The sequence below is a fragment of the Akebia trifoliata genome, chromosome 11, assembly GCF_017979445.1.
Source record: "Akebia trifoliata isolate Shusen 1 chromosome 11, ASM1797944v1, whole genome shotgun sequence".
NCBI lineage: Eukaryota > Viridiplantae > Streptophyta > Magnoliopsida > Ranunculales > Lardizabalaceae > Akebia > Akebia trifoliata.
In genome coordinates this window covers 48,154,033-48,181,428 of record NC_141385.1, presented here as the reverse complement: position 1 = coordinate 48,181,428, position 27,396 = coordinate 48,154,033, and the positions used below count along the sequence as shown (strand labels likewise).

Below are 27,396 nucleotides of genomic sequence, written 5' to 3'. Positions count from 1 at the left end.
TTCCCTTAGTTTCTTCATTTTTAGTTGAGCTGTAATAGTTACACTTGTCAATGTATATGCAAAAATCCGGATTCGAATTCGATTAAAAAAATCGGATATCATTCAAATTTTTCGGATATCGGATTCGAATTCGAATGTTATTTTAAGATTCGAATGAGTTTAGGATACAATTTCGGATGTTGTGAAATCAGATTTGATAATATCCACTATGATTTGATAATAAAAATCTATCAAAAAATACCAAAAAGATTTTGTTGGCACTCCAACTTCTAGTTATTCTCAATCATTCCCTTATTTTCTTTATTTTTAATTGGGCTGTTGTAATAATTACGCTCATCAATGGATATTGAAAAATCAGGATCCAAATTCAATTTGAAAAATTAGATATTATTTGAATTTTTCGGATATCGGATTCAAATTTAGATGTTATTTTAAGATTCAAATGAGTTTCAGATACAAATTTGGATGTTGCGATATCCGATTTGATAATATCCGTTTTGATTTAAATATATCTGTTATATATTCCTGTTACACAACAAAACTTATATATATGGTCTTATGTATTCATGGTATGCAACGAAACTTAATTTGCTTTCATATATTTTTATCTTCTCTCTCAACCTAAAACGCAAAACTAGCTAAAGGGTTGGTTTCGACTATTTGAGCTCCATAACCACCATCTTCTCCGGCCAGCGAGTATCCAAGTAGATTCTCTCTCTCTCTCACTTTCTTAAAGTAAAACCCTATTTTTTCCCTTCAAAATTTGTTGGCTTCAACCTCAAAACAAGAGAATCTTAATTTGTTTATTGAAAATCCATATCTTCAACGTTGATGTAAAAAATACTTGATGTTTTGCTTGAATTTTTCATCATTTTTTTTCTCAAAAATAAAATATTATTTGATTCCAAAGGTTGAAATAGGTTGAAGACTACAACTTTTGAAGTTGAAAAGAATAGGAAAATCGATTTTTTTTTTTTAACAGATTGAAGATAATGGTATAGATCGAATTTAATTTTTGTAGGATTTTTATCGGATATCTGATATATTTTTCGAATCCAAATTCGAATCTTGATTCATAAGATCCATTGGATTTCGGATTTGAATTCAAATGTTGTAAAAAAATTTCGAATTCGAATTTGGATATCACCACATTCGATTCAATTAGTCTCCGTTTGCAGCCCTCGTAATAATTGAAAGTTGGGGTGCTCACCACTTTTTATTCATTGTCAAACTCACAACTTTTATTGTTAAGTTGTAAAATTCACCCATATTTATTTTTTGAGTTTTTCCAACTAAAATACATGATAAAATCTACTAAAATATGAGATAACAACTTGTCTAGATGATTTCAAACCAAAGAACCATTCTTGTTCGATTTTCATTCAAAAACAAAGTAAGTTTTTATATAAGTCTTCAAAATAGTTGAGAAAACCATTGAAAATGGTTTTTTTTTTTTTTTTGTTGTTAAATTCTTTCCGACAAAATGGAGTCTTGAAACTCAATTGGAATGCTAAAAATCTAATTTTTATTTTTGGGGATGAAAATGGTTAAGGCATGCAATCACGATGTGAGAAATTGGGTTCATAGACTGATTAGAAAGAAAATTTTACTAAATAGACTTAAGAGAGGCCCTAAAGCTTAGGGATTAATTAGAAAGAACTCCCTTTGTCAAGGTCTTTTTTAGGAGTGTCAATGGATAGTCGAAATCCGAATTAGAAAAATCAAATATTATCCAAAATTTTCGAATATCAAATTCGGATTCATATGTTATTTTAAAATTCGAATGAATTTTGAATTCGAATTTAGATGTTGCGAAATCCGATTCGATAATATCCTCTTCAATATAATATATATATAGGGAAATGTTCAACACTCTAAGCTTTACCCTACACTTTAACAAATGTGTTTTGTCCTACATGGGTTAGAAGTTTTGAAATGGGCTGATTTTTGGTGAGGATGATCTCTATGATTAGAAGATCATCCTCATCAAAAATCAGCCCATTCCGAAATTTTTAACCCCATATTTACAAGTTGAAAAATCATGGACCGTCCATTTTTTGTAAACCATTTTTGATGGGGTTGGAAGTTTTGTAATGAGCTGATTTTTCGTGAGGATGATCTCCTCACCATAGAGATCACCCTCACCAAAAATCAACCAATTCCAAAACTTCTAACCCATGTAGGACAAAACACATTTGTTAAAGTGCGGGTAAAGCTTAGGGTGGGGAACGGGACCCATATATATATATATATATATGAAAAAACATATGTAAAAACAATGTAACATTAATAAAATTTTAAAATATGGATTAGAAATTTCGGATTGAGCTGATTTTTTGTAAGGATGATCTCTATGATGGGAAGATCATCCGAAAAAAAAAAAAATCAGTCCAATCTGAAACTTCTAACCCCATTAAAAGTGATATAGAATGTAGACCGTCGATTTTTTGCCAATTTTTGTCACTAATTTGTAAATCACTTTTGATGGATTTTAAAATTTCTGATTGAGCTGATTTTTTGTGAGGATGATCTTCTCATAATGGTAACCATCCTTGCAAAAAATCAGCTCAATCCAAAACCTCTAACCCATATTTTGAAAAATCATTATTTTTTCATATGTTTTTACATATGGCCCTTGAACCGCTCCTATCATTCATGTTTTACAATAAAACTTTTATGTATATATATATATATATATATGGTGGTGTTATACAACAAAACTTTACTTTTAAAGCTTTATATTCTTTCAACCTAAAACGCAAGAAGTGAATAACCAGTCGTCGAAGTAACGGTAAGGGTGATTTTCGACTGTGCGAGCTCCGTACCCACCATCTTCTCCGGCCGGCGAGCATCCAGGTATATATTCTCTCTCTCTCTCTCGGTAAAATCCTATTTTTTCGACTGTGCGAGCTTCATAACCACCGTCTTTTCCGGCCGACGAGCATCCAAAGATACTTCCTCTCTCTCTTTCTCTCACACAGACACACACACACATATACAAAGTAAAACCCCATTTTATTCGATTTTAATACTGAAATAGGTGGAAGATTACGACTTTTGAAGTTGAAAAAGAATTAAGAAAATCAATTTGTTCTTTTACATATTGAGGATGATGGTATTTTGTAGGATTTTTCATCGGATCGGATATCCGATATATTTTTCAAATTCGAATTTGAATGTTTGTTAGTGATATCTGATTCGAATTTGAATTTGAATTCGGATATCATTATTTTTTTTCGGATTCGAATTCGGATATAGCACTATCCGATTGGATACCTATTATTATTTGTGGAGTTACATACTTGCATTGTATCAATCAAGGAACACGATGAAAGGAGGAAGGAAGAATCTGAAGAGAGCAGCGACGGAAAAAACCATAACCCTTCAAGAAGGTCAAAGTCTGATGCTTGTTAAATCCCTTCGAGGCTCAAATCTCATCGAGGTGAGTTTCTCCTTATTTCCCCTAAATATATAGTCTATAATTTTTCACTTGTTGTTCTTGCTTCTTATTCAAAGCTATTATTTTCCCTGAATATAATGTATAATCTCTCTGGTAGTTGTAAGATGGCCTTTGAGTCTTCACAGCTCACAACAATTGGGTTGTTAGTTGTTACTATTACGATTCTTAGGTTAAGACTTCAACTTTGCACTCCATTGACCCTAGCTATTTTTGGGGCATTGATTTGGGTCTTAACATTTGGTATCAGAAACAACCCCACGTCCAGGGTTCAAGTTATGAGGAGGTGATTATGTAAAAATAAAAGTGCCTCCTCTATAGTATGGGATATGATAGGGGTTCTGAAGAAAAAAAAGGATTCGTCCAAAAGTATGGGATATAGAAGGGGTTCTAACATAAAGAAGGGGGTGGTGGTGGTGGGTGAGAATGGGTCCGTCATAGTAGGCCACCATGATTAGTTTGGGAAGGGTTGACTTATGGAAAAAGAGAACGGTGTACCTAGTACTTGGAAAAAAGGCCAAGGGGTTCGGGGCGCTCACTATAAAGTGGGCAACAAAGATGTTGGCCTTGAAGAAGGGATTCTAAAAAATGGGCAAGGGAGGGGCTCATCATAGTATGGGATATGGAAGGGGCTCACCATTGTATATGATATGACCACATCCGATTCAATTAGTATTCGTTTACAACCCTAGTAATAATTGAAAGTTGGGGTGCCAATACCAGTTCTATAATTTTAAATATAAATGCGAAGGGCAGTTTTGTTCATTCAAATTTTAGTGTTAAACCACTTCTACTCCGCTTTCTCTTATTATTAATGTTAAGGAAAATTACTTACATGGACCCTGACGGAAGGATTTCTTTGTAGATATTTCCTAAGTTTTGGATGATAATTTGATTGTCCATTTAGTAAATTTTTTATTTCTTAATGGTACGTCATTATCGGCGAGCTCATCACTTTTTATTTATTGTCAAACTCACAAATTTTATTGTTGAGTTGTAAACCTTCCCATTTTCATTTTTTGAGTTTTTCCAACTAAAATACATGAAAAAATCTACTAAAAATATGAGATAACAATTTGTCTAGATGATTTCAAACCAAAGGAACCATTCTTGTTTGATTTTCATCCAAAAACAAGGTAAGTTTTTACAAGTTTTCAAAATAGTTGAGAAAACCCTTGAAAATGGATTCTTCTTTCTTGTTAAATTCTTTCCGACAGAATGAAGTCTCTAAACTCGATTGGTATGCTAAAATCTAATTTTTTTTGGGGGGAGAGGGGATGAAAAAGGTTAAGGCATGCAAACGTGAGAAATTGGGTTCATGGACTGGTTAGAAAGAAAGTTTTACTAAATAAACTTAAGAGAGGCCCTAAAACTTAGGGATTAATTAGAAATAAATCCCTTTGTCAAGGTCCTTTAAATTATTTTCCTAATGGCAAAGACACAGATAAATATTAGATAGAGAGATGGTTTAAGTAGGTTTATGTTTCGTGGAGTTACATAATTGCATTGCATCAATCAAAGAACACAATGAAAGGAGGAAGGAAGCATTTGAAGAAAACAGCGACGGAAAAAATCGTAATCTTTCAAGAAGATCAAAGTTTGATGCTTGTTATATCCTTTCGAGGCTCAAATCTCATCGAAGTGAGTTTCTCCTTCTTTTTAAATTGATTTTTAACCTATTATATGGCTAGTTGCTTGCTGAGCTTTCAAGCTCATCCCATTCATAGCTTACATTGGAGAGTGACCAATAGCAGCGAGCTAACGATTAGAAGGAAAAGATTTAAAAGTTTAAAGGTATATCTACTTTAGGTTTTCTACATGTTTGGTACAATATAGTGGACTTTATGTTAAGTAGAACAAACAGATTGCTATGGAATTATTTTAGTTGATGCTCTACATGATCAAGGAGTTGAGATTCTTAAATAAACAGATGATATTTTATTATTGTTTTGAAATCATTGAGTAGCTATGACCTCAAACTTGGCAAATTTCATATTCCACATGTTGGATCGTGTCAATGCAACTTGATTGATGTCCATTCACAAATACTAGATTAATTTTTTTCAAGAAAAGTCGAACCGCAAACTAGAGGTCATGATTTTTGAAACATGTGAAAAGCGAAACACAAGTGAAGGTCATTTATGTTCATAGAAGGCACATTTGGTACTTTTAAAATCATATTCCATATTAAACTAGTGAACAAGAAAGAAAACAAACCATTCCAAAGATCCCTGAAGCTCACAAACTTGTTCGTGAAAGAGAACTTGTGTGACTATACAAGCCACTTTGCTACCAGATTTAAGAACCATATCCCTCCCTCTTCCATCTACCACAACAAAGCTTCCTATAATGACAAAGTGATAAACATAAAAAATTGGGATGACTGAGGCCGTTACATGATAAAGCACAAATCTCGTTTTATCCACATGCTCTTTTGAAATTTGGCTGGAAATAGTGCAAGTGATTTCTTGCCTCCTGCATCCATTACCTAGAGAAATAGAGAAATACAACAAGAACAACTAAGAAAACATAACTAGATAAGCTATTAAACCTAAATTATAAGACCTGAGAAATAAACTTAACTTATGGTGGTAAGATATAAAAAAAATTGAAACCTTTTTCGTACAAAATATACACAGAATAAAACACTTTTTATAATTCACAAAACTTGCAAAACAAAGGTGAACCCAATTCAGAAGTTCTACTATTGTAACTGTTAAGACCCAAATCAATGCTCCAAAAATACCTAGGCGTCAAAGAGTGGAAAGTTTAAGACTAAGCCTAAGGATTGCAACATGCCCCCACGCTTCAAGGCCAATGTCCTTGTTGCCCCCTTTATGGCGAGCCACCCAAGATCTTTGGCCTTTTTTCCAAGTACTAGGTACCCGTTTCTCTTTTTGCAGAAGTCGCCCCTTCCCAAACTAATCACAGTGGCCTACTATGACAAACCATTGCAATATCCAATGTTGTGGGAAGCCACTTCCCCGTCCTTATTTTTAGAACCCCTTTTCCAAGGTCAATGTCTTCGTTGCCCTACTTTATGGAGTCTCTTGGCCTTTTTTCCAAGTACCAAGTGCCCCTTTCTTTTTTTGCAAAAGTCGACCCTACCTAGACTAATCACGATGATGGGCCCCTTCCATATCCCATACTATGGTGAGCCACTCCCTTGCCCACTTTTTAGAACCCCTTCTTCAAAGCCAACATCTTTATTGCCCACTTTATAGTGAGCTCCCCGATTCCCTTGGCCTTCTTTCCAAGTACTAGGTACCCCTTTCTCTTTTACCAAAAGTCACCCCTTCCCAGACTAATCACAGTGGCCTACTATGACGGATTCATTCACACCCACCACCACCACCCCTTCTGTTTTTTAGAACCCTTTCTATATCCCATACTTTTGGACGAATCTTTTTTTTTTTTTTTTGTTTCTTCACAACCCCTTTCATATCCCATACTACGGAGGTGGCACTTTTATTTTTACATAATCACCTCCCCATAACTCGAAACCTGGACGTGGGGTTGTTTCTGATACAAAATGTTAAGACCCAAATTAATGCTCCCAAAAATAACTAGTGTCAATGGAGTGGAAAGTTTAAGTTTTAATCTAAGAATCGTAACAATAACTACTAACAACCCAATTATTGTGAACTGTGAAGACTCAAAAGCCATCTTACACCTACAAGAGAGATTATAGATTATATTCAGGGAAAATAATAGCTTTGAATAGGAAGCAAGAATAAGAAGTGCGAAATTATAGACTATATATTTAGGGGAAATAAGGATAAACTCACTTCGATGAGATTTGAGCCTCGAAGGGATATAACAAGTATCTGACTTTGACCTTCTTGAAGGGTTACGGTTTTTTCCGTCGCTGCTCTCTTCAGATTCTTCCTTTATCCTTTTATCGTGTTCCTTGATTGATGTAATGCAAATATGTAACTCCACGAAACATAAATCTACTTAAACCATCTCTCTATCTAATACTATCTGTGTCTTTGCTATTAGGAAAATTATTTAAAGGACCTTGACAAATAAGTTTTAGGGTCTCTCTTAAGTTTATTTAGTAAAACTTTCTTTTTAATCAGTCCATGAACCCAATTTCCCACATTTCTCGCGATTGCATGCCTTAACCGTTTTCATCCCCCCCCCCTTCTCCAAAAAAAAAAAAAAAGATTTTTGGAGTACCAATCAAGTTTAGAGATTCCATTTTGTCGGAAAGAATTTAACGAGAAAGAAGAAACCATTTTCAAGGGTTTTCTCAACTATTTTGAAGACTTATGTTAAAACTTTGTTTTTGGATGAAAATTGAACAAGAATGATTCCTTTGGTTTGAAATCATCTAGAAAAGTTATCTCATATTTTTAGTAGATTTTTCTCATGTATTTTAGTTGGAAACTCAAAAAATGAAAATGGGAGGGTTTTACAACTCAATAATAACAGTTGTGAGTTGGCCAATAGTGATGTGCCATTCATAAATTGAAATGTCTTAATGATTGAGATGCATTACATCAACGAACTGCTTTTGGGGTCAAGCCTGTTTTAAAGACAAACCCAAAAGACAATTCTCTCTACTCTTTTTCTAGTACTAAAGTAAATTAAATATCCACAATAGCTTTTCATAAGTGTTCTCCTCACAACTTTGAGAGCTTCCCGAATTATTGGTTAAGAATCTATATCTGAATTTTACTTTGCATCTGAATTCAATTCAACGGGTCTGATTCTATTTAGATTGACTTCTAGTTGGGGAAGACCATTATCATCACTCGAATTCAGATCCTCAGCAATTTCAGAAGTCGGTATCTGAGGATGGCTATTTGAATCATTTGTGATTTTTGTTTTGAAAATTGTTGACCTGCATTGGGTGTCAAAGATAAGCAAGGGGAATAAGATAGTTGATAAAGAAACCGAAAACAAGCAAATGACAAATTGGTGAAGGCATGCTATTAGGTCTAGTTGATTACCATTAAACATATTTGGGATGAAGGCACAAGATTATGATGATGATGACAATGAGTGGGTTCACTAAGCCAAGAATAAGATAGAAAAACTTAGCTTATTTAAAATTAAAAAAAAAGACTTCGACTTGCCGATTTTACTAGAACTTTGCTTGTTTGGCTTAGTTTTAAATCAGTCCTTGTACGACGACAATTATAAACTTCGAAATGGAAAACAACACATTTCCCTTTCTTTCTAGGTGTTGAGTGTATATTTTCCTCCACTCTCGAGTGTGTCATACCCCAGTTAAGCCTCGTGACCCTCTTATATTCATAGTTCTCCCCTTCTCCAATAGATCGTTCTTTTGGAGCAGTTGGGAGGTTAGCGTGGTATCAGAGCGCTAGGTTCATATAGGTTTTGAGGGGGAGTGTTCAATACATATTTGCCTCCACCTCTATTTAGTAGAAATTTCTTTCTAATGAGTCCATGAACCCAATTTCCAACATTTCTCATGAATGCATGCCTTAATAGTTTTCATCCCCTCCCCACAAAAAAAAAATTCAGATTTTTGGCATACCAATCAAGTTTAGAGACTCCATTCTGTCGGAAAGAATTTAACAAGAAAGAAGAAACCATTTTCAAGAAAGGCCCAAAATAAATGCTAAGGGCAGTTTTGGTCATTCAAATTTTGGTGTCAAACAACTTCTACTCCGTCTTCTTTAATTAATAAGGTAAGGGAAAATTACTTAAAAGGACTCCGACAGAGGGATTTCTTTGTAGATAATCCCTAAGTTTTGGATGATAATTTAATGGTCCATTTAGTAAATATTTTATTTCTTAATGGTACGTAATTATTGGCGAGCTCACCACTTTTTATTTATTGTCAAACTCACAACTTTTATTATTGAGCTGTAAAACCCTCCCATTTTCGTTTTTTAGAGTTTTTCCAACTTAAATACATTAAAAAAATCTACTAAAAATATGAGATCACAACTTTTCTAGATGATCTCAAACCAAAGGAACCATTCTTGTTCGATTTTCATCCAAAAACAAAGTAAGTTTTTACAAGTCTTCAAAATAGTTGAGAAAACCCTTGAAAATTGATTCTTATTTCTTGTTAAATTCTGTCTGATAGAATGGAGTCTCTAAACTCGATTGGTAAGCCAAATATATATATATATATTTTGGGGGGGGGGGGATGAAAACGGTTAAGGCATGCAATTGCGAGAAATGTGGGAAATTGGGTTCATGGACTGATTAGAAAGGGAGTTTTACTAAATAAACTTAAGAGAGACCCTAAAACTTACGGATTAATTAGAAAGAAATCCCTTAATTAAGGTCCTTTAAATCTTAGTGGCAAAGACATAGATAGATATTAGATAAAGGGATGGTTTAAGTAGGTTTATGTTTCGTGGAGTTACATACTTGCATTGCATCAATAAAGGAACACGATGAAAGGAGGAAGGAAGAATCTGAAGAGAGTAGTGACAGAACAAACCCTAACCCTTCAAGAAGGTCAAAGTTTGATGCTTGTTATATCCCTTCAAGGCTCAAATCTCATCGAAGTGAGTTTATCCTTATTTCTATTAAATATATAGTTTATAATTTCTCACTTCTTGTTCTTGCTTTCTATTCAAAGCTATTATTTTCCCTGAATATAGTCTATAATCTCTCTGTTAAATATATAGTTTATAATTTCTCACTTCTTGTTCTTGCTTTCTATTCAAAGCTATTATTTTCCCTGAACATAGTCTATAATCTCTCTGGTAGTTGTAGGATAGTTTTTGAGATTCTTAGTTCACAACAATTGAGTTGTTAGTTACTACTGTTACGATTCTTAGGTTAAGACTTAAAACTTTCCACTCTATTGACGCTAGTTATTTTTGGAGCATTGATTTGGGTCTTAACATTTTGTATCAGAAACAACCCCCCACGTCCAGGGTTCGAGTCCTGGAGAGGTGATTATGTAAAAATAAAAGTGTTACCTCAATAGTATGGGATATGAAAGGGGTTCTGAAAAAAAAAAAAAAAAAAGGATTCGTCCAAAAGTATGGGATATAGAAGGTCTAAAAAAAAGAAGGGGGTGGTGGTGGTGGGTGGGAAAGGGTCCATCATAGTAGGCCATTGTGATTAGTCTGGGAAGGGGTGACTTTTGGTAAAAGAGAAAGGGGTACCTAGTACTTGGAAAGAAGGCCAAGGGGCTCGGGGTGCTCACCATAAAGTAGGCAACGAGGACGTTGGCCTTGAAGAAGGGGTTTTAAAAAATGGGTGGGGGAGGGGCTCACCATAGTATGGGATAAGGAAGGGGTCCATCATAGTAGGCCATCGTGATTTGTCTGGGTAGGGTTGACTTCTTCAAAAATATAAAGGGGTATTTGGTACTTGGATAAAAGTCCAAGGGACTCTATAAAGTGGGCAATGAAGACATTGGCCTTAAAGAAGGGTGGGGGACGGACTTCCCTTAGTATGAAAGGGGTGACTACTGCAAAAAGAGAAATGGGTACTTGGTACTTGGAAAAAAGGCCGAGGATCTTGGGGGGCTAGCCATAAAGTAGGCAACGAGGACATTAGCCTTGAAGCGTGGGGGTATGTTGCGATCCTTAGGTTTAGTCTTAAACTTTTCACTCCATTGACGCCTAGGTATTTTTGAAGCATTGGTTTGGGTCTTAATAGTTACAGTAGTAGAACTTCTAAATTGGGTTCACCTTTGTTTTGCAAGTTTTGTGAATTATAAAAAGTGTTTTTTTCTGTGTATATTTTGTATGAAAAAACTTTCAATTTTTTTATTATCTTACTACCATAAGTTAAGTTTGTTTCTTAGGTCTTATAATTTAGGTTTAATAGCTTATGTAGTTACGTTTTTTTTAGGTTTAATAGTTTATGTAGTTATGTTTTCTTAGTTGTTCTTGTTGTGTTTCTCTATTTCTCTAGGTAATGGATGCAGGAGGCGAGAAATCACTTGCACTATTTCCAGCCAAATTTCAAAAGAGCATGTGGATAAAACGAGGTTTGTGATTTATCATGTTACGGCCTCAGTCATCTCAATTTTTGATGTTTATCACTTTGCCATTATAGGAAGCTTTGTTGTGGTAGATGGAAGAGGGAGGGATATGGCTCTTGAATCTGGTAGCAAGGTGGCTTGTATAGTCACACAAGTTCTCTTTCACGAACAAGTTCGTGAGCTTCAGGGATCTTTGGAATGGTTTGTTTTCTTTCCTATTCCACTAGTTTAATATGGAATATGACTTTAGAAGTACCAAATGTGCCTTCTATGAACATAAATGACCTTCACTTGTGTTCGCTTTTCACATGTTTCAAAAATCATGATCTCTAGTTTGCGGCTCGGTTTTTCTTGAAAAAAATTAATCTGGTATTTGTGAAAGAACATCAATCAAGTTGAATTGACACGATCCAACATGTGGAATATGAAATTTCCCAATTTTGAGGTCGTAGCTACTCAATGATTTTCAAAACAATAATAAAATATCATCTCTTTATTTAAAAATCTCAACTCCTTGATCATGTAGAGCATCAACTAAAATAATTCCATAGCAATCTGTTTGTTCTACTTACATAAAGTCCACTATATTGTACCAAACATGTAGAAAACCTAAAGTAGATATACCTTTAAACTTTTAAATCTTTTCCATCTGGTCGTTAGCTCACTGCTATTGGTCACTTTCCAATGTAAGTTATGAATGGGATGAGCTTGAAAGCTCAGCAAGTAACTAGCCATATAATAGGTTAAAAATCAATTCAAAAAAAAATGTAGATCTAAACATGTCATACCATTTCTTTAGTTTAATCAAGTACTGAAAATTATATTTATACAAGAAGATTTCTCTAGTTCTTGATAAAGTTGTAAACCCAAGTCCAAATTTCTTAATGATTTGTACTAGTACTCTAGTTACAATCATGGCCTATTAATGTTTCACAGACCACATACTAGTACTCGATTTATTATTTGTGGTCCTACTAATGTTTCTTATATTACATACTTGTACTCTAGTTACAATCACTAGTTCTATTGGCATTTCTCATATTCTATGCTACTATGCTAACACTCTAATTATAGACTAGATCGAAGTACTCCGAAGTCCCAACTCACTTGATCTGGACTAGCTTCTATTGTGTCTTTTTTGATATTGAGTTTATAAATCATGCTCCACTTGTATTCATTTGGCTAAAATCTGTAATTGGAAGTATTTGGTTAAATTCCAAGGTAGATTTTTCGAGCGTGTCAATTATCTATTTGAAATATGAAAATAATGGTCTATGCCAAAATCTAAGCCTTGGTGTTAACCAACCAACTACTCCAAAAGTCCAATCTGTTGGATAGGGGGAGAACTATGAATATAAGAGGGATGACACACTTCGAGAGTGGAGGAAAATATACACTCAACACTCTCCCTCGCCTATAAGGGTGGAAAGAATTGAACCCGTGACCTATATGAACGTAGCGCTCTGATACCATGTTAACCAACCCATTGCTCTAAAAGACCGATCTGTTGGAGAGGGGGAGAACTATGAATATAAGAGGGTAATGGGGCTTAATTGGGGTATGACACACCTGTGAGTGGAGGAAAATATACACTGAACACTCCCCTCATCCGTAGGGGTGGAAAGAATCAAACCCGTGACCTATATGAACCTAGCGTGCTGATACCATGTTAACCAACCAACTGCTCTAAAAGACCGATCTGTTGGAGAGCGGGAGAACTATGAATATAAGAGAGTCACGAGGCTTAATTGGGGTATGACACACTTGAGAGTGGAGGAAAATATACACTCAACACCTGGTAAGAAAGGGAAATGTGTTGTTTTCCTTTTCGAGGTTTATAATTGTTGTTGTACAAGGACTGATTTAAAACTAAACCAAACAAGCAAAGTTCTAGTAAAATCGGCAAGTCGGAGTCTTTTTTTAAAATTTTAAATAAGCTAAGTTTTTCTATACTTATTTGCCTCGGGCATCTCAAATCTAAGTAAGCTTGGCTTAGTGAACCCACTCATTGTCATCATCATCGTAATCTTGTGCCTTTATCCCAAATATGTTTAACGGTAATCAACTAGACCTAATAGCATGCCTTCACCAATTTGTCATTTGCTTGTTTTCTGTTTCTTTATCAGCTATTTTATTCCCCTTGCTTATGTTTGACACCCAATGCAGGCCAACAATTTTCAGAACAGAAATCACAAATGATTCAAATAGCCATCCTCAGATACCAACTTCCGAAATTGCTGAGGAACTGAATTCAAGTGATGATGATGGTCTTCCCCCACTAGAAGCCAATTTGAATAGAATTAGACCCGTTGAGTTGAATTCAGATGCAGAGTCAAATTCAGATACAGATTCTTAACCGATAAAACGGGAAGCTCTCAAAGTTGTGAGGAGAACACTTGCGAACATCTATTGTGGAGATTTAATATACTTTTGTACTAGACAAAGAGCAGAGAGAATTGTCCTCAGGGTTTGTCTTTAAAACAAGCTTGACCCCATAGAGCAGTTCGTCGATGTAATGCATCTCAATCATTAGGACATGGGGTTCGATCTCAGCTTACCCACCAAAAATAAACCTGTATTTCTTAAATTAATTTTATGCCTAACATGGTGACGATGTTTTGTGGACTTTTGGCAAATTTTGGTTCAATTTACTGTTTCATAAAATAAATATTCCATAGCATTTGGAGTATTTAGGTGAGTTAATGCCTAGGCTCCCTTTGACCTGTTTTGCATCGTTAGTAGTGTAATCTTCCACATGATTTATCATCCCAGTTTGCTTTGGAACTGTGATTAATGAAGGGACCATTTCGTTCGGATTGTTAGATTTTGATTTCATATTCTGACTGGATTGTTAGAATCAGATTATGAAAATTGCTTTCACTTTTCCTCTAACTTTCTCTCTCTCATCTATTATTCTATGACAAATTCCTATAATGTCTCTCCATCCATTGGAAAGAAAAGAATAAAGATGAAATGTACCATTATCAAGACCATTACATGGCATTTTTTGGGTTCACTCACCTTATCAATATCTGGCCTATCTCTCCATGACCCTAAAAATCCTAGACACCAAAAATCGACACTACTTACTCTTTGGTGAATAAAAACACTAAGGTGGTATTTAGTTTGGATTCTAGAATACAATTCTTGCTGAAAATCGGTAGTTCGAATCAGATTACTTAACTAATTCTTGCCGAAAATAGATTTCTTGGAAAAACTCAGATAAAAAAAAAATTGTTTTTTATATTTTTGAAAGTTCATAGAATTTTGTTCTCTACAACCTTGAATTATCCGATCATGTTTTTGGATGCCACAAGGTAGAGCTGCAACTTGGGCAAGCTAACTCAGGTCCAACCCGATTTATGGGCGAACTTGAGTTAAATTATATGGAAAATGAATTGAGCCTGGGCTAGGAAATCTCAATCCGAATTGAATTTAGGTTAAGCTTGGGTTGAGGTTCTGGGTAACTCGACTCAAGTTGAACCTGATGCTATATATTCATATACAAATATTTTTATTTATTTAAAAAAAATATTAATTTTCTCTTTCTAAATATATTTGTAAGATTAAGAAAATTTTATTTTTGTAATACAAAATTTATGGATTTGGAGTTTGTGTGGAAATTTATTTACTAGTAGTTTTATTTTTTATATTGTATTTCTGTTTTAAGATATAAAATAAAATTTATGTGTTGATCAAAAATGAAATTAGACGCTCAACCCATCTAATCCGTAAAAAATTACCTAACTTGAATTAATCCGAGCTCAACCCAACTTTAGAAGTTCAATCTTGAGTTGAACTTGGGTTAATGAGTTTTAACTTGATGGTCAGGTTGAGCCTCCAAGCCACCCAAGTTGTAACCCTAGCACCAGGTGAGCATAAGGGCCTTTAAGAAAGGGTGAAATCCTTTCTTAGTAAGACTAGTTGAACTGATTTTATTGGAATCAATATAGCATAATGATTTTCTAACTAGAAAGTCTTCACTTGGTCAATACTCAACCGACGTGGCACAAACACAAATCCATAGATCTTTTTCCTCAGGATATACAAGTGCACATACTCATAAAAGATGTGTAATTGTATATCCCGAGAAAAGAGACCTATGGTTTCGTGTTCATGCCAGGTCCACCAAGTGAAGGCTTTGTAGTTAGACAGTTAACACTCATCTATATAACATTTTTTAAGATTTGATATTGCCTCACCAATTTTTACTAACACTGCACCAATTTATAAAGAAATTGGTGCCGCATTAGTAAAATTTTTGGTGGCAATAGTAACTCTCCCTTTTTATTAATTTTTTTTTCGCCTGTTTTGCTAATAGTGAAAATCACCAATCAAGATGACTTTTGGTGTCTAGAATGAGGGCCAGAGATGTGTGGCTGAGGATAATGGACATAAGGGAGTACGCTAGAGTTTGAAGTAGGCATAGTTTTTCTCTACTCCCACAATTTTGACTAGCAACATCTTTGCTTTTTCGTTGGAGGAGAGAGACTTCGAGAGCGTATGGTATGGCGGACACTAGTTTGGGTCCAGCGGCACTATCTAAGGCAATGTTCCCACTCTCACTCCCAAATCTTCCAATCTCTTCTTCTTCTACCGGTTCAAGATCCATCCTCTCCATGGCTTCCAACCATTCCTCTCTAAACCCTACTCAGCATCAACCTTCATTGCTTGTTTTCTCAGGTTTCATTCCTCATTTCTTCATTTTTCCAATTTTATGTCCAAAATATAAATCTTTAATTGTTTTTCTTTTATCATTATTATTTTTCTTCAATTGGAATTTTTATGTGAAATATGCAAATTAATTTGGACGTGACAGTGAGACCTCTTTCATGAAGAGATGCTGTAATATTAATGATAGAATTGCTTAAATTGTTTTTATGAATAAGAATTGATCAAGAAATGTTAAATGGGGTGTTCATGTAAAGAAGGAAATGCTAAGTGGGTAACTTTTTTTGCCCCCCAATCATAGCGTTAGTCATAGTTAAATCAAGTAATTAAGGCTATGTTAGAATTTCTGATGAAATTTATATAAATTTAATAATTTAATAGAAATTATTAATTGGGTGTATCACAAAATATTTAATTTGTTGCTCGAAATTGGTGAGAATCACATGTTCCTTTGTCTGACATTTGATTTTATACCAATATCCTTTAAACTGCTCTTGTTCACGATAAGAAAGTCGGCTCACCATTGTTTGAATTGCTAATTTTTATGTTGGTTGTTTCCATGATTGTTACTCCAAGCATATTTATACCTCAATGTTATGTCACTTTAGGTGGAACTGCATTTAATGGAGTTGTGGAAGAGTTGAAAAAGTTAACAACTCGTGTTGCACACGTTCTCCCTGTTTCCGATGATGGAGGAAGTACAGCTGAGATTGTTCGTGTACTAGGTTAGTTTATTTCTTATTCAAAATTTTATGCCTATCATTTGTCTCGCTCCAAAGAAATAAAAAGAAAACAAGAATAATATATATTTTTTCAAGATGATGAAATGTATGAAAAATGGTTGGGACTATTATAGGTGGTCCAGCTGTAGGAGACATTCGATCAAGATGTTTGAGATTATCTGATGAAAGTACTTCAGAAGCTCTTGCTGTGCGAAGATTGCTTGGTCACCGCTTAACCCTCGATGAACGAGAAGCAAAATTAGAATGGTACTACAACTAGTTTTCATATAACTGGTTCTTCCCATTCTATATAATGTGATTTTCATATGGCATCGTTAATTATGCTACCTTAGATATGCCATTTAGATGGATCAAAATTGAACGTGTATAAGGTATTTTAGTATAGGATGTCATGCCTGAGCCTTAATTGACCTGTTACTTTCTTTATTGTGTACAAGCCATACCGAATTATAAAATACGTTTCTTTCATGGTTGGCTTCTAACATTTTGATTCTGTTAGAGGTCGCATGCTTTTCCAATGTCCTATTCACCTATACTTACCTCCAAATTGTGTTAACTGATGAACAATTTGGACTTCAGGAGGAAATTGGATTGTTGTTAATTGAATCCAAAAGCTTTATTATTATTATTATTATTTTTGCGTGGAAATGCATTTATGTTTCCTATAAATTACAGGTTACTTTGTTAAAATACTAGTAATGGAAAGATGTTGGGTCCTTGGTAATGCACATTTTGGCTTTGTATCTCTTTTTTTCTAGGAACCATTAGAACTTGCTAAGCCAAGCAAATCACAGAGGTGCATTTTAAACTTTTCGAGAATCATTTGGAGTATTGGTGGGTATAGGCCATTATTTCAAATATAATTTTAATCCTTTTGTTATCTTACGTGCAATTATAATCTCCTAAAAGTCTTCCAACTTGATTTGGAAAGTTTGACTGTGATGGTCTAAATCTCCAAATAATAGTTTGTTGGAATTCAATGGAAAAAAAAAGGAAGAAAGGGAGAAGAGTAAAAGATACAGGGAGAGAAAAAAGAAAAGAGATAGGTGAAGAGTAAGTAAAAAAGCTGAGAATTATTCAAACCATGGGGTGCCTTTGCGGGACAACAATTAGTAGGAATGGGAGGCACCTAGTCAACAATAGTGGTGGGTGCTTAGACAGGACAACACACTTTTAGGTGAGTCGGGTGTTGGCGCCTAATGCACATGGCGCCCATATGTGTGGGCTATTGGTATTGAACGGTTTGTAGGTTATAAGGGTTTTCATCAGTGCCAATCATTTTGATCCTGATACTAATGGATATTAGGATGAGAATTCTAATATTCAGAGCTATCCTAATTGGGGTGACGGTGATGTTGCAAAGTGTCTAGGAGGGCTTGATACTAAAGTCAAATGATTCTAAGAGTCCAGAGATGTCATGACTCAAAATTTTCTATATTTTTGGCGATCGGTTTTTGATACTACTAATATCAACACCTTCAGGATCCTAATGGTTACAACTTACTTGTAAATTTGCATTGCCGTTGAGTGATTTTGTTGCTTCTCGGTGTTGGATTTTTTTTTGTTCTACTTTACCAGTTGGGGTTGTTTGTTGTATCTCCTTTTGATTTTAGTTGGTCCTTCCTTTGTAGGTTAACTTGACCCCGTGGGAGGGTTATCTATTTCTTTCTTTTCCCTTCTGATAAAATTACTTGTACTTACTAAAAAAATTCTCATATCTTTTCCAAGCATTATAATGGTGGGTCCGTGACTTCACCAAATACGCTTGTTTGCAGTGGCAGGGTGTACCCGCAGGGATTAGTCCCACTTCTAAGGGGGGTGGGAACACCCTGTTGCATAAAAATACATTATAATGGTGGGAGTTGTGAATGTTGCTGTGCTGAGTTAAGAATTTGACAGGTATAATATTGTAGAAGGAGAACACGCTTTGTGGAAAGGTGTATCAGGACCCTATCGGGAAACAATACGAGCTTTTCTGGTTTACTTTCAAAATCAGGTATTCCATCTTACTTCAACATATTTAATTGACCTTTTAACACCTTGTTACACACTCTTCCTCTGTCGTCTTACTTCATTTGTTTTTCTTCTTTTTTTTTTTTTTTTCCATTTTTTTGGGTGGATTTTCACTCAGAAAAGTTGAAATGTAACAATAACTCCTTGAGTATATGCTTTATTGATTTATGTATCTGATGAATTTACACATTCATAATAATATGTTGCTTAAATGCTGCAAACAAACATGATTTGTATTTTTAAAGTCATTCTTTTTATATTCCCTTAATGTTTTTATGCAATAGAATAGTGGGGAAACTTTACGATTGTTCTTTTGTTACACAGATCCTTCGACGGTCAAGTGAATCATTTTGTTTCAAGAATGGGAGGTATTTTTGTTTCCTTTAGTGGATCAAACTCATGTTATGCTTTTTTTTTTTCTCTTTATAGGATTACATAAATTCTGAGTTCGTAAACTGTTATGTGGTATGATTTTTGTTGTTTGATGTAAGACCCAAGGTCTGGGTGAGGGCCAGGGGATTGTGGGTGAAGTACATTAGGGTTGAAGCTCTTGACAAAATGCAGTGGGTCCATGCATAAGATAGAGGGGTTGGCGGCATTTTGGATAAAGCATTGTTGAAGTAATGTGCTTTACCAGGCTTAAAACAGAGCTTTAGCAGTGCCTTTTAGTCCAAAATTGCTTCCTCTTGGCCGCGTACATCTTATAGGCTATATTGAAAGCCTCATACAAAGACAAACCATGTTCCTAAGTTTTCCTCTTTGTAATCTATCTTGTTCTACAATTACTTAATTTTCGTCTTTGGGTTTATATTGGGTGTTTTAGACCCATTTGCATAAACTAAGTTCTACTATCATGTTTCGAACTAATTTCCATGGGTCATTCTCACATATACCTTGTACGCTTCATGGTTTTTATTTTACCGTGAGAATACATCCTTTATGTTCTGTTTGCCTTTCATTTGTTTTAGAATTTGTCATTCATGGATAGGACTTCTCATGAACTACTGTTTCATATTTAATATTCGGTGTTCAACATTTTTCAGATTAAGGCTATAGTTAAAAATTAACTGACTTTCATCATGCTGCAGCATTGGAAATTTCTTTTTTGCAGGGGCACGGATATTCTTTCAGTCTTTAGATGCTGCAATATTTTTATTTTCACGTGTTTCAGATATTCCCACAGAGAGTCTTGTTCTCCCTGTGATTTCCACAAATGACAGGCTTACGTTAGGATGTGAATTATGGGTATGCTTGTTGATTAATGTCTTTGTCTTTATGTTATTTCTTAGCTCAATAAGTGGATTTATCATGATATTTTTTCTTTTCCAAAGTGATAATGAGGTTCAATCTGTGTAAGCATTACCAATATTCATGGTTGGGCTATTTTATTTCTTCATCCTCTATTTATCTTATAAATGCATCAATTATATTCCTAAATAGTAAAGGACACAAAAAAAAAAACCCTACTGCACGTCCTCATTGCACATTTGCTCCCATCTAAATAACAAGTTATCAAAGAAGAAGGTTATGGTTGTGAGTGGATAAGGGGAGGGGAATGCCCCATGACGCTGAAGCATAACTTGGAGCATATTTTTGCATAATTTTGTGTACGAGGAGAGAGAGAGAGAGAGAGTAATTTTTTTTATCCATTAAGTTTTATTTGGGTTTTCCATTGATTTTGTGCTAGTCACTTTCAGGATGGAACTGTAATACGTGGTCAAAATGAAATATCTCATCCAACTATTGGATCTATGCAACCTATAGTTAAGGTATGGTAAGGGAGAAATTCCTTAACTTGATCTCTTTATTTTTTTTGTTAAGTTGATAAAATCTGTACTGAAACAATCGTCTTTCTTGATTAATATTATTTTTTGCCACAACCATTTATTTTTGAACAGGTGAAATAAAAGATTTATTATTATTATTATTATTATTATTTTGTTTTACACCAATTTATGGCAATTCATGGTCATACTAAGCAGATCCTTAGTAATTTACTGATTCATATTGTGGCATTGCTAGTATAGATAGTTTTGTTCTTATTTTACTGTTGGATTGTTATGGATAGGAATGCTCTTCAGTTCCAACACTTTCTTCGAGTATAAAACGAATATTCTACATGTCAAGCGAGGGCAGAAACTTGTTGCATGAGGTGAATGATGCATCTAAAGTTTCTTTTTTTATTTGGCACATTCTATCAGAGACCATTTTTTTGCATTACTTCAGGTGTGTTCCATTCGGCTAAATGTTTTTATTATCATGTTATGAGGAACTTGTTTACAGTTTCAATAACGTTCTCCGGTATAAGGGGCGTGCCTGTGTCGATGCACAATAAGGACAAATTAAGTTTTTAAGTCTAATTTACAACTTTTCAAGTGCTTGTTTGGAATGATTGGCGGTGTTTGGTATTAATGGTCCTAGATTTGTAAAAATATGCCCTCTAATGCTATGGTATTGAAAACAATAAAACCAATGTAGTTGTTCTTGCTCCCTCCCCCCCTCTTGTCCTTATGTGATAATACGCGTTGTGTTTGTTATATGTATCTTAGAGCCTGCAGAAGTAGCAATATAGTATGGGTTATGTGCAATCTACCATCAATTTCTGGAGGGAGCTGGAACTCGAGATTAGCTTTCAAACTTCTAAAAGCATGGTAAACATGTGTTTAGCACCATTAGATGGTGCTATGTATGCATATAAATACATTTGGATTATCATCATCCAAGCCATGTCCCAACCAATATGCACCTTCGGTATTTGATTGAATGATTCTTCCTTTTTTCATTGTTGTTCCCAAACCCTGTTCACCAGATAAAAACCTCACGTTTTATTGTAAATAATACCTTGCACAATACCGTGAATAGTATCCATCATGAACAATACTTTGATGAACTATGATGAATTATATCCACGATGAATAATGTTTGTTTTAGAAGAAACTCTAGTCAAAATAACCTTTCATTGTGATTAGATCTATTACTTGGCAAATGCTCAAAGAGGTTAAAGCCCGCATGCTGTATCACCATCACTTGCTGGAGAAATGATGCAGGGCTTGATCAAAATCACTAGCTCTGTAATATGTTAAGAAAGATTGTTTTATTGAATTGGATATATTACATGGTGGCCTAAGTTCCTTTATAAGTACAAAAATAACCTATAAGCAATGTGGGACTAAGCCCACAATTATATACTAAAAGCACTACAATTAAGTTCTCTCTCTCAACAAATCTAAAACTCCTGTCATCTTTATTGGCATGTTCAGACCTAAAAATATAGAGGAAATACCTATAAATTTGAGCCTAGCCTTTAGGCTACTTTTCCAGTCTTGTGAGTTTTTAGCAGTAAGCTGCCACCAAAGATGTACCTACTCAAAAGCCTACCTGGACTAAAGTATGGACTTGCGGAAGGTAAGGATGATTACTGTTTTCCTTGAAGTTTTGAATTAATTACCCATTTCTGGATATTAGTAAATTGGATTTCCTATAAAATCTTATTAGTTACTGTCGAAGTGTTTTTCTAATTTCTAATACTTGGATCTATTGATAGTATCATTACTTTCATTGATTAGGTCTTCCCCACTGTTAACCCTAGTGTCCTGGAGCAGTTGAGTGAAGTGGACTGCATCGTTTATGCGATGGGATCCCTTTTTACTTCTGTTTGTCCTTCACTGGTAATATCTGAGAATCACTTTGATTGCTATATTTGTCTTGTTATTTTGTTTGATGAAGCTCTTGCAGTATGGTGATCAAGTTGCATAACTGCTTGAAGAACTTACAGATGATTTTGTTCTCACTAATTTGTTTTAGGTTAATGCAATCTAGAAAATTGATTTTTACAGTTCTAGTTTTCCCATATGAGCTTCATCATATAAATAGTGGTATCAGATATGAATGTATCTTGTAAAGCACCAAATTTGCATACGTTGTTAGTGATTTACATTACTTTGGCAAGTTAATTGTTTTATCTTTTCAATTTTTTACATTAAAAAATATATTCGGATAATGTATTCTTAACGACATTGGGGACCTCCAGCCAAGGTCCAACATTGGAACTTTACGTGAAACTAGCCAAGTGGGTCAGTTTTGTTGGGATTTGATCTCTAAGATGCAATGACTAGCCATGCATTTGTTTTACAATGGTCAAGTAATCAAACACAGTTCTGCTAAAAAGTTCAAATAAATTAGGACTTCTCTTTTTTCTTCATTCTTTGATCTCCCTTACCAAACCTATTTTGGTAGTTCCTCCTTTGCTTTTTGCCTTCCCCTTTTTTCATTTTCTTCAGTTTTGTTGCATGAACTTTGTTGTTTGGAGTCCAAGGGCTTCATAATAAGTATGTCCAAGACATAGTGTATGAGTGCAACTTTTAAAATGATATACAGCGAAAATAAGGGCTAGTAAAAATTGATGGCTAAGAAATACCCCAAATCAACTATTTTCTTAACTTTGGTTCTATTACCCATAAGAAAGGAAAGATTGAGGGGGGTTTTTTATTCCATAGAACCAGAGTTGGGTGGTTAAAGTGGAGGGTGCATCTGGAGTACTATGTGACCAATGTGTTCCAATTAAATTAGAGAAGACCTTTAATGTGATGCCAACATGACCAGCTATATGTTTTATTGAGCTGAACGTAAGGTGGTTAAGAAACATGTCCATAGGAATGAGTGGAAATATAGAAAGATGAAACTAGAAATGAACACATATCTGTAGATGTAGGAGTAGCACCAAAAGGTAATAAACTAAGGTGAAGTCAATTGAGATGGTTTGTTCATGTGCAATGAAGACTACTAATGGCCCTAGTTGGTAGGAATCTACAAGTTGAAGGTTCTAAAACAGCACGAGAAGACCACAAAGTACATTGATTGAGGTAGTGAGAGTAGATATGGATACACTTGAATTATTAGAAGACGTGGCTTTAGGCAAATTGAATGGGAACATGATTTGTTCAGCTGACCCCAAATTTTGGGATAATGCTTTGATGATGACTATGAACCCCATTTTGTGCAAGTCTTGTCGCTCAATTTGTGCTGTCATATCCAGCAATATGGCAAAGAACACATCTCTGTTTGATGGTTTTTAGGCAAGTAACAAGGTTTAAAATCTCATCTTGAGGTTATATTTCAGTTAGGAGAAAAACTGAGACGATCTTTACCTAAACATTCTGAGACATCCTGAAACATTTTGAGACAATCTAAAACATTCGATGTTTTGGGGTCAATATTTGGTTCTGGTCAAGGTGAAAACCAGAATGTTCCACCAAAACATTCCAAAACAGAGGGAACCTTTGAACCATGGCTGAGAATATATTTCAACAGGGCCAACTCTTTTCTTCAGAGCTCTGAAACATCCAGTAGCTGAGACTCTCATCTGGGGTCTTTTGGTTCATAAGCTTCATTAAATTTTTTGCTTTACTTGTCCAAGCTAAACTTTGACCAATTTTTTTTTAGCCTTGAATAGGTTTCTACACTTTTTCTATCTAAATTTGATGAGCACTGAATAAAGTTGCCTTATCTTTCATTGTTTGCCTGAAAAATGCTTGTACATATTCATTGTTTGGGTTCAATCCAGTTATACATTTTAAATTTTCTTTGATAGGTTTGTTCAAAATTTTTTTTGATCCGTATTTATTTTTTTCATATATAACTTATTTCTAACTTTTGTGACAGTTCTTTCGGTTTTTCTTGCTTGTGTATTTGTGTGATGGTTGTTGTATCAGGACCTATGTATTCTGTTCATGCTTGTTTCTTGAGTCAAACTGAATTATGGTCAGCCTTATTATGGCATGTATGCTTTTATCATAGGTGCATGTTGTTGGCACATGCACATACACACAAATCTATGTGATTAGATTATGGGTTGCACCCATTGACCATGGTACAATAGTATGAAATAGTAGTCTTACATTTGACATAGGCTGTTCCATCTACTTTCTTTCCAAAGAGGAATCTTGGCACTCATAAGTTGTATATTGTTTCATGCCTGAGGAACTTGTATGTATTTCATTTCTTATTGATGTCGACAAATTTCTAGGTCTTGCTTGGCATTGGGGAGATCATTTCCTCAAGGTCCTGTCCCAAGGTATTCTCTGCTAAGTCTTGAGGTACTCACTACTTAGAAAACATTGTGAAGGCTATTGTTGTATTTGCTTGTCCATTCCGTGCCGCCTTAGCTTTCTAATAAGCTACATATCTTCCCCTAGCTGAATAGTGACTTCCATCAATGTAAAAATCTAATTTAAACTGAAATTCTGTGGTGGTTGGAATTTCTCTAAATGCCAACTTGTAAGATGGCTTTTCCAAATGTAGGTACTTCTGTTGAATGGCTCACATGATCGAGAAACTAGTGGCTTATCTGCCTCTGGCTTTGTGACTGCCATTACAGATGCTCTAAATCGAACCTATGGAGATCCTCATAATTGTCTCAAGAACCGTGTAAGTGAATCATGCCCCAGTTTAAAGATTTCACATGTAAAATTAATTGATTTTTTTGGTACTGTGCTGCATCATATACATTGTTAGATTCTGTGTAATAATATTCTGTTTGTACTTCATATTGTTCCCAGAAACCATTTTATTCAGTTTTTAAGTAAGTGTTGTTGCAAGGGTCGTAGAGTCTTCAATCCTCTCTCTTTATGTCGTTTGACATCTTTAAATCTGAGTCGGTAGATCTTCACTTTCTTCTTTGCTCTGCCTACCTCCCATGGAGCACGCTTTAGTAAGGGAAAAAAAAAAAAACTTCGACTCCAATTGGAAACTCTATAAAGGAGGCAAGAAGGTTCTATTTCTTATTTCATCTCGTGAGATTTAAGGTAAAATTAAAAGTCCATGAGACAGTACAAGTACGAAGATGGTAAAAATAACAAATGCAGTCATAAACTTTGAAATACTGAATGGTCTTTCTGGAATTTTGTACTATTTAAAAGTGAAGTTATCTAATATTTGTGTTTATTGAGGATTCTACCTTTGATATTCCTGGAACGAATGTAAAAAAGTCACTTTAGTCACGCTAAGTCGCTAACCACTGTACATTTTTATTCTGCATTAGTTCCACTGCCATTTGTATTCTTTGTAGAACTGTTGATTTTCATGTATAGTTTTTCAACCGATGTTTATGTCTCTATTTTTCCATAAACAGATCTCTTAAGAAATACTTGTCAAATTTGGTTTATATTAAGTTGCTTCCTTTCTGTTCTACCATTTTTTCATTATTTCTTCGATCAACATTTTTTAGAATGTATCTTTTCACCACAAACATACACAATTGTTCTTCAGCATCATTTCAAATGTCAAAGGCAGCTATTTCCATGATGTCCATGTGATTTCACCGTATGAATACAAGGCCTACAGCTAGCTTCATTTTTCTGTGCAGCCATGCCAGTACATCAATGCCTTGGTGGTACCCAGGGATGGTCAAGTTCCAGTGGATGTTCAATGTTTGGCTTCCCAAGGAATCTTTCATGTGGTATTGTACATCTTTAACCAGCCTTTAACAACATCTGGTTTACCATTGATAATTAAGTTCACTGTTACTTAGAATCATCCACCCAACACATTATTTGTCAAGAATGCGGCCCAAAATCTAATGCAAAGCATGGGATGTAATGCCATGAAACACATTAATTCCATATTTCGGAGGGGAACACAATACAGTTCTTTTAGTGCTTTTTATTTGGCATAAATTGTAGCTTTTAAATGGGGGTTGGGACACCCTTATTTTCTAGATTATCTTATTTAAAAAGTTAGATAACTTCTATATTCTAAAGTTATACTGTACTTAATGTTTATCTAATTTACATGTAAGTTGGACTGTTGGACAACACATTGTTGCAGGTAACTGTTGATTCCATATGTGATCCCAAAGTGGGTATCATTTTTGATCCCGAATCTTTAATACAAGCTATTGCCGATTTGATAACTGAGCACTTGAGCTTGCATGTTGCTGAGGCTAAATAACCAGTCATGGTATTTCAGACTGATTGGAAAAAATGATAGTTAACAGATCTTTCAGATCATGCCTTTAGTTGGGACTGATTCCAAGGTACAAACATATCCATTACATCTTCGACTCAGCAATTATCCCATTGATTTCACTACAAATCCACTAATAATTAGTCCTATAATCTGCTTTTCTTGTTCAAATGGCAGGTATTTTTGCATGACCATCTTTTATATATGTTCGTCTACAAGTGCTAATAGGTGAAGGTAGTTGATCATTGTGAAGGTGAATAAGTGGATATACTGTGGTGTGCTTGTAAAGGAAATTTTGTTAGTTGATTGCAACAGTTTGCGAAGTGGTGGGCAGAAGCAAATAGCAGTTTTCCTTGAAAAGTGGCTGATACCAGTGTCTCCACTCATGTATTTCATTTGCACTAATAGTCTTAGCCACCCATTCTTTGAAGTATATATGTTTGTCCTTCAAAGAGTCTTAACTCCATTACTTACCAGTGATGTTAACTAAGAACCCTAAAAGAGGGAATTATAAATTGTATAAAAATGTACTTTATTTATGGTTTGGTTTATGAACTGTTCCACTTGTCACAAATCTACCATGTATTCGCATTGATAAATTTGTAATTTACATACAC

General features: G+C 34.8%; 2 protein-coding genes across 9 annotated transcripts; both read left to right on the top strand.

The window, feature by feature from the left end:
• Positions 1-550: 550 nt before the first annotated feature.
• LOC147392272 (uncharacterized) lies at positions 551-14,212 on the top strand. 7 transcript variants are annotated; one of them, XM_086457525.1, is made up of 6 exons: positions 571-704; positions 2,778-2,856; positions 3,322-3,442; positions 11,321-11,396; positions 11,465-11,591; positions 13,557-14,212. In XM_086457525.1, the coding sequence occupies exons 3-6, from the start codon at positions 3,329-3,331 to the stop codon at positions 13,744-13,746; spliced, it is 507 nt and encodes a 168-aa protein (XP_086313651.1). In that variant the 5' UTR covers positions 571-704; positions 2,778-2,856; positions 3,322-3,328; the 3' UTR covers positions 13,747-14,212. The 7 variants fall into 7 exon arrangements, with proteins under 7 accessions (XP_086313654.1, XP_086313651.1, XP_086313652.1 ...); XM_086457526.1 differs by having other exon boundaries at positions 597-704; positions 2,735-2,856; XM_086457527.1 differs by having other exon boundaries at positions 627-704; positions 2,767-2,856.
• Positions 14,213-15,836: 1,624 nt separating this feature from the next.
• On the top strand, positions 15,837-27,334 carry MEE18 (maternal effect embryo arrest 18). 2 transcript variants are annotated; one of them, XM_086457915.1, is made up of 14 exons: positions 15,838-16,073; positions 16,670-16,786; positions 16,918-17,050; positions 18,704-18,800; positions 19,142-19,185; positions 19,906-20,062; positions 20,515-20,586; positions 20,886-20,969; positions 22,384-22,485; positions 24,843-24,890; positions 25,118-25,243; positions 26,181-26,273; positions 26,642-26,849; positions 26,957-27,334. In XM_086457915.1, exons 1-13 carry the CDS (start codon positions 15,899-15,901, stop codon positions 26,762-26,764), a joined length of 1,371 nt encoding a protein of 456 aa, XP_086314041.1. In that variant the 5' UTR covers positions 15,838-15,898; the 3' UTR covers positions 26,765-26,849; positions 26,957-27,334. The 2 variants fall into 2 exon arrangements, with proteins under 2 accessions (XP_086314042.1, XP_086314041.1); XM_086457916.1 differs by lacking the exon at positions 22,384-22,485 and having other exon boundaries at positions 15,837-16,073.
• Positions 27,335-27,396: the final 62 nt, after the last annotated feature.